The sequence below is a fragment of the Copadichromis virginalis genome, linkage group LG17, assembly GCF_057382275.1.
Source record: "Copadichromis virginalis isolate Kocher_CV1m ecotype Utaka linkage group LG17, C_Virginalis_male_GT1.1, whole genome shotgun sequence".
NCBI classification, from domain to species: Eukaryota; Metazoa; Chordata; class Actinopteri; order Cichliformes; family Cichlidae; genus Copadichromis; species Copadichromis virginalis.
In genome coordinates, this window is record NC_140634.1 from 19899385 (window position 1) to 19910802 (window position 11418).

An 11418-nucleotide genomic window follows, 5' to 3' on the forward strand; every position below is an offset into this window, starting at 1 on the left:
GTCTATTTACACCTACAGGCCAGTCAATGGACACTCTTTCAATGATGAGGATGTACACAGCCTGGACTGGGAGGAAAGCTGATTTGAGCAGAGAGTCAAGGAGGTCATTTGTGTGAAAAGGGAAAAACATCTCTGAAACAAGAAGGGAGCCTAAGGGTATGCTGTGATTGCAGCCATTCCTCAACTCTCTGTGAATATACTTATACTTTACTATACTATACTATATTATATACTATGCTTATTCGTAATTTATGTCATATTTCTGCTATTAATTGCTTGTTATGGATTTTTTTTTTCATGAAGGCCGTGCCCTAGTGCCCTCTATTGACGAGTCACCAGCAGTGCCTAAACCTAAAGCTCACTGAAATTCTTAGGCTTGCACTATTTATCCATGTTAACCAAACACCATATTCAATTTACAGAGCCAACCTTGTATTTCCTTAGGCTACAAACTCATCAAAACAACAAGCATACAATAGTAAACCATAAGCCAGAGAGAGATGGTATATTGCTCAGTGTTATTTACTTCCTGTCTGAAACATTTCCAGGGTGATATGATTACTGCCAGAGGTGAGGAAATACATTATAAAAGAAGAGAGTGAGGCATTGTGTTTTCAGTCTCTAGTTTATTTATTAATGATATTAAAGCAGAACATATAGCAATCCTGTAACAATATATCTTTAACTTTAATACATTGGTAGCACTTTCTATTACAGCTCTGTAATAAAGTGGTGACAGAAGGGTAACAAGGGAGAAACAAGAGTATAATAATGTGGTAATTTCTTAGTTGCTACCATGCAATTACCAAAGTAATATAAGTAATATACAAGTAATATCATGGCAGCAACAGTAGTTACAGTTGAGTAATATTACCCTGAAATTTATGTAATAGAATAATATGAGCCCCAAAACGGGGGGGGGGGGGTAATAATATGGAAATGCAGCTCTGTAATAAAATGGTAATAGCAGGATAACAAAGACAAAACAGGACTGGAATAATGTGGTAATTTCTAAATTATTACCACTCAATTACCTCTGGGGCAGTTTCTGTATAATGAGCAGGAAACAGAGCTGCAAAATGCAAAACTGTCTGTTAGAAAGTGCTGCCAATACATTTTCTTTTTTCCATTTTAATGACAGATGAGTTTTCTGTCAGTGGATGATCTATTTTTCTGTTTGTCACTTAGCTTTTATCACCATACATGACATTATGATAAGTAATTTTTTAGTCATTTTCTAGTACACATACGCTCCAGTTACACAAGTGTACCTTAAATGGACAAATCTGATTTTACAATTCAACCGTAGAACAACCACAGAAAGACAGTTTTCACCTTAACCCTTTACAGCCGATCGGAGCGGGCACGCTCTGTTTTGCGTAACTATTTTTAAATCCCGGTAGCTCTGCAACCAAGTAAGCTAGCGCAATAATTTTTTTTGCATATGAAACTGGAGGAGTTGTACTTACATCTTATGCCATCAGCTTGTCCTAGGTCACAGTTTCCTTCCACATATAGCTTTGCAAAAACTGCATAAAAATCACTTGCAGCAACAAAAACATGATATTCCAGAAACACGCTTCGCCGATCCATCAGCTGTTTGTAACACTTCCTACGTCCATCAGCGCGAACTATCACATGACCGCATGACCTGCCCGAAACCGGAAGTGACGTCATTTTGCGGAAATGTAGTTTTTTACGATAGGGGCCTTATGAGCTTGTGTTTTACTTGTTATGTGTTTTAAAAAGTTATGTTTGACTTTATGACTTTCTGTGTCGTTTCTGGGATGCTTAAGACTCATATTGCACTGCTGGAAATAGTTTATTTTGATGCATATGCTGTTATTTTGCAAATTTGCACTATAATATTTATTTTCGTTTTTCCTGCAGTGTATAAAAATTGGTGTATTTCAAAAATAAAACTATGAAGACACTCAAAATAAATTTCCTGTGGTGGGAAACTAGTTTGTGTAACTTTTTTGTATTTACAGTTTTGAGGGATAAGCCTCTTAAATTTCTCTAACTAGAAATATATGTTAAAAAAACAAAAACGATTTTCAATTTTTTTTTTAGTTTATTGCACTTTTTTGCAATTTATGTAATTACTATGCACCTAATGCAGACATATTATTAAAGTTTGGGCTATAATGGTTGTATTGATGTATAGCAACTTGAAATGCTCCCAAAAATGGCTCCACAGCATGTAAAAATATAATATAAGCTCTGGCGAACTTGGTTCTATGGTAGGTCTTAAAGGTTTAACTATGATGACTCAAGTGCTTCCCACATACAAAACAACAACAACACAGTTTTAAAATTTATATGAATTCATTGTTTTATATTTCTTATGGGGTGATCGTGGCTGAAGAGTTGGCAGTTCGTCTTGTAATCGTAAGGTTGCTGGTTTGAGCCCCAGCTCCGACAGTCTCAGTCGTATTGTCCTTGGGCAAGACATTTCACCCGTTGCCTCCTGGTGGTGGTCAGAGGGCCCGGTGGTGCCCGGCAGCCTCGCCTCTGTCAGTGCGCCCCAGGGCAGCTGTGGCTACAATGTAGCTTGCCATCACCAGTGGGTGGATGACTGAATGTAGTGTAAAGCACTTTGGGGTCCTTAGGGACTAAGTAAAACGCTATACAAATACAGGCCATTTACTATTTTATCATTTACTTTACAAACACAGGCAGGTGACAGCTTAAGTGCCATTCTGACTTGGTCATTTTAACCCAAAGAGGTTTTGACTTCAATTTGAATGTAATAATAATTTAGATTATTGACCCTATCTCAGAAACAGAAGGAATCAGTCTTTCACTTCTCATATTTACTTATTTGTTCTTAACCAGGGGACAAATCAGTGCATGTTTAAATGTAATCCAAAAAAAATCAGTTCAAGCTAAACAACTCTTTAACCTCTTCAGTGAATGTCATACATAAGGACAAAACAGCCAAACAATCCAAACAATTTCAACTACACAGTTGGATGTTTGTTTTTGATTTTTGTTTTGATCTAGTGAAGTTTAGTTGGAGTTTTCATTGTTTTTAATGCAACCAGAAAAAATTTCCTATTCTCAACAACTTCAGCCTCCACGGTTTATCAAAGTCAGATTTAGAGGTTCAACTTCTTTTCATTAAAAGGTCTCTACATAAGATGTGTAGAATACTGCATACCATCACATAACACATAAGAGACATAAGGCTTTAAAAAATGTTTTGCTTTCTAAGCTATGCTTTGTACATTGGAAAGCTGGACAGAAAGGCAGCAGTTTCTGTCCTGAATAAAATCCTGCAGCATGCCACATTGCCATTTGTTTGCTCTCTCTCAAGGCAAACATTAGTTTTTTTTCATAAATCAAAGTAAAAAAAAAGAGGTGATGTCCTGACCAGAGAGTTCTCTTGTGGTCACCTAATGCAATGGTTGATGATCAGAGGACATAGCTGCATGGTGGTTCTCTTCAGTAGCCTTTCATGGCAATGCCTCCTCCAGTGTCATTACGTTGGACCTGATGGATCATGAAGATGGTAATAAGCAGGCCCAGTAGCTATAAAGACAGGTAGATGAACAGGGGGTTAGTTCACAAAAAAGGTAGGCGATAATATTAAAAAACTACAGTTCAACAGCACTGGTGGTGAAGCCCGCTGAGGATGACAATGATGTAAATGCTGCAGCTCCAACACGGCAATTACTAGCTTTTACTCAGAAGCTGAAGAGGAATTACCAGCTTTGTTGCTAATAAAGCGGTCAACGTGCTACCTGTATTTATGTGCTACACAATGATGTATAGTCGACACACTTGAGAAGGATTCATGTCTCAGTGCTTGACAGTGGTGTGGCTCAACAAAAAAACAGACCTTTAAAAGCAAAAGGATAAAGAAAATATCATTCCTCTCAGTTTAAATATTTTAAATGTTTTGTTTTTTATTGTAAATAAAACATGGGTTTATCACATCTGAAAATCAAATTTAAAAAGCAAATTAACATGGGAACTTGGAATGTAGTTTTGTGGGTCAACATGCAAATAACTCACGTATACTATTGCGCCCATAGTTGTGTTAATCATAAAGAATTATTACCAGCAAATATCCACTGGAAATGCAGTCATGACCAAAGGTTTTGGCAGTTGAACTGTCTGTTTTTCTTGGGCTTTCCCTTTTCAGTTTTTATTTTTATTTTTTCACATTTCTTTGATAGAGTGAAGCTAAGCCTTGAAGGTACAGTAACAACATTACTAAGGAATGAACACTAATAACATTAAACAGTATTTAGCAACAAAAATGTAATCATGTATGCAAATAAGCTAAGATTCTAGCAAATGTCTGAAAAAGCATCTTAGAAATGCTACTAAGAGTTTTAATTTCCAAGATTTTTTTAAAATAAAATAAGATCTTAAAGAACAATGGAGTCACAGTGATATACAGTGATAACCTGTGACAATAAATGAAAACAACAGTGAAGCTTACTGCTGTCACAGCAAATCCAAAGAAGAAGCCCAAAGCGATCTTGAAGAAAATGTCTACCACCGAAAACATGACGTCACCGCAGGACTGCAGAAGAGAATGGAAGATAGTTATTACATGGAAATCTATCAGAATGGCAGACTGTAGTGTTTGGATTAGCTGATAGGGGTTGGGGGATTAAATACCTGTGCAAAGACTTGCTGTGGGCCTCTGGTTCCCTGTAAGAAAACAAGAGGATATTGTGTATTCAAATAGAAACAGTTCATTATTAACTTTCAGATACATGTTATAAAATATAAATTACTGTAGGGCAAAACATAGTTACATTTGTCAATGTGGAATGGATGGCTGCAAAATTACTCAACTTGTAATTTCAAAGTGACAATCTGACACTAATTTCACGCAAAAAGCTTCTTTAGCCAGGAGGTGTATATTATGTCAGAGCCAGGCACAACTCTTAATTGCTCAAGACTTTGGGTGTCTGCCACGGTGATAGTTACTGGATCCTGTTCAGGGAGGTTGCTGTGGTCTGCTCTTAGTCCCACTAGCCACTGAGCATTGTTGTAATGTGTTGTCTCCTTCTTCCATATGCTCTTCCAGTATTGCTCTGTTTCTAGCCTTGGTGGTGCTGTTCTCACATTGTTCCCCTGCCACACGCCTTAGATGGTTCTGTGGAGAACAGCTGGTTAATTCTCCTGCCTTGCATCTCTCTTGTATACCTCCTCAAGTGGCTGGCCAAGGCTGTGAGTCTTTGTTTGTCAGTTTTCTAGGCATCAGGTATGGACAGTACTTGTTAGGCACCTTCTTCATCACAGCTTTCTGCAGCTCAGATATTTTGCTAACTCCCTTCTATGCTACCTTGATCTTGGCCTCTTGTCTCCTTCTCGATGGAGGGTACTGCTCCTTGTGGCTGTTCATCTTGTAGCCAGGGAGCTCAGTGATCACTGCTGCCAGAGAGTAGATCGATTGGTTATGGTCACAGTAGGGATTGCCCACAGTGCTGTATTCACATATTTTGTTGTTCAGAGGGTATTTCACATAGCCTTGGTAATCGACCCGGTGAGCTGTTCTCGCCTTCAATGTAGCAGTTGTTCTTCTTGCTTGGTACCCAATCCAGAGGGTGGAGATGATGATATCTCCCCCCTGACCTAATTTTCTGGCTTCCCCTTGCCGTAGCATTTGCAGTGTACCGTGTCAATCTCTAGTTGTGATGGTAGTTTCTTCTTCTGGATGTTGGAAAACTAAGCTACTAGTTGTTTCACCATTAGTGTAGATAGCAGAATTAGTCATTTCCTGATATTCTTTGTTTTTTTCTTAAAATCCAGTTTTATTTTACAAAACTAACCTGAGGTCTGGTTTTGCATGAGGAATATCCTCCATATCCCAGATTTGAAGGACTGCATTCACAGGAATTGGGAATTTCCTCACCCCAGTCGTTAGCGCTCACTATTCCACAGCATTTCATCTGTTAACACATAAGAGAATGACTTCAAATAATTGAAAATACTTAATGAAGTTCTGCACTAATGTAAATGTGTCAATAAAGTAACTATAATGTAATTATTAAAAAACAATTCAGTCGAAAAATAATTAATAAAAGGTTTTCTGTGTAAGGTGGAGTCAAAAAGTTACTTGACACCAAGCATAAAAAGAAAAAAATATTATCTGACTAAAATTTCAGTTCAGTCCAGTTCATTTTTATTTCAAACGTGTATATTTGCCATCATTTTGTCATATCATTCCATTCTTTTGTTTGAAAAGGAATAGACAGAAGTATACACTTATTTGGCCCTACCCCCACAAATTTTACATCTCATTCATTTAGTTTTCTTTTAGTCTCAAATTAAACAAATTTGGTTGATCTCCCCTATCAGGGTTGGTCCTTGATCACTTCTGAGCCCTTCCAGTACCACTGCTATTCAGATCACTACCTGCAAGTCCTGTATTGACTACTTGTACAAGTAAATTTGGGATTTCACCACACTTGAGCAGACATTGGACATGACCCTCTGTATCCTCGCTATTCTGGCTATATTGGCTATATTGGCTATTCTGTTCTATTTGATTCTACTGTCATCAGGTTAATAGTACAAAGAACATTACAGATTGCTGTAAGGCTTCAAGCATATCTCTCAAGGATGGTTCTTTCATGTAGGGCTCTGCTAGTTCACTAGAGGTACTGTAGAAGATAGTCTTTGTCTGCAAAGAAAAAAAGAATATATTTAGTATCACGGTAAACAGATGAGAAGCTATATTATCAACAAGACAGACAGAGAAGGACAAAAATCTCAAATATGCAATGAATGAATACCCAAAAACAAGAATAATTAAAGTAGAAAAGAAAACAAATTCTATTTCTAAAATTATTTACTGGCTTCTTTTAATTCACTGATGAATTTCCCACAAGAAACATTACTAATATTTTCCATACTATCCATTAGGTCCTATGGTCATGTCCAATTAGGACAATTCATTAATACAGGCAATTGTTAATGTGTGTGATAGTGTTATTAAGGTGGAAAGAAAAAAAGGAATAAATAATTAAAACTATGTTGCTGAGAGAAAGGCAAGGGTTTTTTTATTTTTATTTCAGACACAGACAGAAAAGGAAGGCCACTAGATAACAGTAGTAACTGTAACAGAAACACAGATGTAAAGTAATACAAAGAAAGAGAGAAAATGTGATGAAAAAAACTTGCATCAAGAAAAATTATTGGACAGGCAGAGAGGAGAAGAGATCACCTGGTTTCTTTGGACCGCTACAACGATGCCAAAAATCATCATGATGATCATTCCAATGCCCATAAATCCTGCAAACTGTACATGAAGGAATGTTAAGAACATTAAAAGAATCATCACTTTGTTTTTGTTTTGTTCATTGTGAAATTAAAAGCAACAAAAAATAAACAGGTATCACATCATTATCTTGTTTGATGTAGGGGTCCTGTACTTACTATTTTGAGGACGAGGGCTTTCTCAGAGCAGGCAGCGTAGATTCCCAGGGAGGAGACACCAAGGACACCAATGGCAAAAACCCATGACCAGCCCAAGCCTGGCATACCAAATGCTGACAACTGCTCGAGAAAGAACAGGAAACAACACAAACATTGCATTGATCCTTACTTCTTGGAATAAGCAAAAGCAAACACAGTTATCAGTAACATGCTAGACATGAATCTCTGGTTCACATCAGATTGAGTCTAATATCTGTGCCATCTAGCCATGCTACCATAGATCATAAGGCAAGCATTTCAAAACCTAAACCAGGCCATGCCAGGACCATCCAGTAAGTCACATTCAGTGAAGAGGCCATCCACTGTAGTACCTTCTCGGGTTAGAATAAATTTGCAGTTGTTAGGCTTAACTAGCACAACATCAAATTTACTGAAGTTTTAGTAAAGAACAGGTCGAATCAGACAGTGTTAACAGACATTTATAAAACTGTAAAGTTGTAGTCACAGTCTTTGTTCTGTGAAGCAAAGACAGCAGTGTGTGGATTAGTCATTTTTAAAATGACGTAAAATGTGAGGGTTGTCCACTGGGAGCGCTGTGGAACACACCAAAAGCAGATCAGCAGGCAAAGACATCAGTGGAGACATCCTCTCTGCTTTAAAGCCTCAAACTTTCCTTTCTGATTAAGATTATAATTATGGTGCATGAGGTGACCGTGAGCCATCTCTCAGTTATGCTGCTTTCCATAATGCACTGAGCACTTTTCTGCTGCTCCAGTCCTTCCAGCAGCAATGTGATTTCATTCTGCACATGGCAGTTTATAGAAAACTGTTTATGTAAAATATATAACTTAAAAATGGTTATTGATATTAAAACTACTCTTTTGTTACACAATAACAGAAAGTTGAAATACATTGTGTAGGGCAAAAACACAAACTGGTTCATACTGGAGCATATATATGGATATCAAATTTCAACTCATTAACAATGAACATCGTGGAGACTGTTATCCCCCAGATGACTGCCAGACTCACAGGCTACAGGATATGACTGTAAAACCTGGAAATGAACTGGAGAAAAAAGAGAAAAAAACTGTAGATAAACAAACAAAAAAACACTATTTCATTTAGTGACAACAATGAGCCAAAACATGTACTCCATTAAAAGCTCTGTGTTTCTGGTTTGACAATTTTGTCAGCGCCAAGCTGTAATTACTGTTACAGAGAAAATGAGTTGTGAGAGCGTTAACTTCCCCCAGGCAGCATCTGTTCTGTGTTAAGAGCAGAAATGAGAGCCTCCACTACATCTGGACAGCTGCCTGATTCTATATAAACACGCCGAGTCCTTCACGTCGGCTGAATCTAAACATTTCAAAATGAGTGTTTTCCATTTCACGTGCGTGCTTTTAGAGAATTATTGTATACACATCATGTCCTGACTAAATCTGGTTCGGGGCTCAATGCAAACCAGCTGCTTTTGTCTTTTGAGTGTTTGTTTCAAAGCATTACTGAACTCTGTTTTTATAGAACTCTTTCTTATCAGTACAGAACAAAGATCCAACCATAACCTGTCATGACTTTAAGAGTGGTTCATGATTAAGTCAACACAGATAAACACTTGATTATTGTATCACCTGATGAAGGCAAATTAAAAACACAACTTGCAGTGAGTGTTTACCGAAAATAGATACTAAGCAAGGGGGGAATTATTCTGGCTTAAAGCCAGACCTGATTTATTATTCCAGACTTTGACAGGAAGACGGCCACATGGTTTATGTAAGAACAGAAGAAAAAACATCTGGAGTGGGAGAGTTGTTTTTATGGTTGGGCTTTCATAGGTTAACCACAAGAGGAGTAGCTGTTCTCTATTACCTATGCTACGTTATGACAGTCAACGGCAGGGAGTTGAGAGTGGTATCAAAGCTGGACACATGAACTAATATCAGTGAAAACAGACTTATGATACTGATTAGTCCAAAAGTGTCTGTAGGCAGACTAAAGAAATTTAAATAGTGTGGTCCTTGTGATTTTAGTTCTTTGTTGAAGGGTGACATATAATCATGATATTTCCGCTTGGCTTTCTTTCTAAGCTCCGTATGTATGAGCCTAATAAAATCAACACGTTGAATAATCAAAGCATCACTGTGGAAATCCCAATTCCACTGAAGGTATTTTTGGCTAAAAAATATCATTCGCCTTTCTTTTATTCTGTGTCAACAGAGATGTAGTTGATGTTTACCTGCACAGCCATGGCAGTCGCCCTTACTGCCAAGTAAATCAGCACACATCCCAGGATCTGTGGAAACCGAATCACAGTGTTCAGTTTGTGTTTAACAAAATTAAAGCTCCAAGTATGGTGGACTAAGTGTGCTAAAAAAACATTTACAATAAAGGCTTTGAAAACAGTGCACTAAGACATAATTAATAATAAAAAGTGATTATCTTATTTTAAAACTGAAACTTGCATGGTTCAGCCAGGGAAAACCTGCCACATTTCAGCGCTTCAGCCATTTTACACCTTTAAAGCATGTCAGCCATTTTAGGTTACACAATCTCTCTTCCTGAGATGTGTAATCCTGCATGCAACCGTTAAGAGCTTTTGTCACTTCTACACTGCACAACCTGAGGGCGACAAAGCTAAAAACCTGATCAGAGACTTCCTCAGGCCTAGGCATGTTTCCTGGCTGGTGAAAACACCCAAGAAACATGGATCTGAAACTGTTCCAGACCCAGGCTATTATTATTCTAAAAGTAATTTAATATAAGATTTTTGTTTTATGTAATTTGATTTTAAAAACTGTTTTTTCAAAACATTATTACAAGTAAATGTTTGTTTGTTTGCATGTTTTGTGTAAATGGATGGAAATAAAATCAATAAGTATGAATAAAAAGAAAAACCTCTGTGTTAAAAATTGAAAATTAATTATCTTTTAAACCACATTTCTCATTTTATTCTGTTTGACTGCACAAGCTCATTGTTTTTTTGTATTTTTTAAAATCATTTTTAGTTCTCTTACTACAAAGACGTTAAAAGGCTAATCAAAGCAAAAACAGCTTCTTCAAACTCCACCTTGTTTTCCCCCACCCTGCCTTTTTTCCATTAGGGTAAGCTAAAAAAAATAATTAACAAAGGAGAGGAGAAGCTGCTCAGTGGTTGGCTGGTGGAGTGAAATATGACCCTGTTTTCTTCTGCTTTGTGTGTGGGGGGGGGCTTTTTACTGGAAATTACTGAGCTGAGCAGTTAACCACATTTGTATTTGATTGCTGTTTTGGAAAAATATTTTGAACATTGAAGCATGTCTTCATTAATATGATCAAATTTGATGATCATATTTTGTTTTTGTTTTTTTTAGTATAGTACAACAATTTTAGTTAAAGCTGAAGGTATTTTTTCCTAGTTCATCCTTTTTTTTAGCATGTAGGAGTAGGAGCTATTCACAGCAACTTCATGGCTTTACTTTGTTTGTTTTTGTTTTTTACAAAGTTTTTTCTTGTTATTTTAGTTATATTTACATATTTGAAATAAACTCTATTCTGTTCTACTCTATAACATAACGTACGTAAAATCGTCCTGGAAAACTGAACAAAACACAAAAATATTTTTTAAAGTTTAAAATTAAATTAGAAAGAACGTTTTGACTTACCATAAACAGCACATTAAAGAAAATAAAAATGCACTTGATGCATCCATTAATTTTCCCCATTTTCACTTTTTAGAGAGTGTCTCACAGGAGGTGAAGCAGTGAGGTTGTAGCTCAGAATGTAATAATGTACAGGTTTGCGTGCTCTGATAAACTCCGCAGACAGAGAATGTAAGGGGAAGTAACACACAAAGAGCTGCCCTGTAGCCAAGCCCTCGTGTGTACGGGACAGCCTCCTGAGACATGCACTAATAGAAAAAACTCAACTTTAAACTGGAGCTTGAAAACTGGAAACAAAGCAGAAAAAAGGCTGATTATAAAACTGCAGTAAGCATAAAGCAAAAGATTAAAGTTCTGTTATTTGGTTTTACAGTTT

The 11418-nt window shown here is 36.9% G+C and overlaps 1 protein-coding gene across 1 annotated transcript; it reads right to left on the bottom strand.

The window, feature by feature from the left end:
- Nucleotides 1-606: 606 nt before the first annotated feature.
- LOC146689324 (tetraspanin-8-like) lies at nucleotides 607-11206 on the bottom strand. Its single transcript, XM_085437339.1, has 9 exons — nucleotides 11046-11206; nucleotides 9641-9697; nucleotides 7405-7524; nucleotides 7193-7267; nucleotides 6554-6649; nucleotides 5796-5915; nucleotides 4636-4668; nucleotides 4454-4537; nucleotides 607-3534 (listed from the first exon to the last, which is right to left on the bottom strand). Exons 1-9 carry the CDS (start codon nucleotides 11103-11105, stop codon nucleotides 3448-3450), a joined length of 732 nt encoding a protein of 243 aa, XP_085293465.1. The 5' UTR covers nucleotides 11106-11206; the 3' UTR covers nucleotides 607-3447.
- Between the last annotated feature and the right edge of the window lie 212 nt (nucleotides 11207-11418).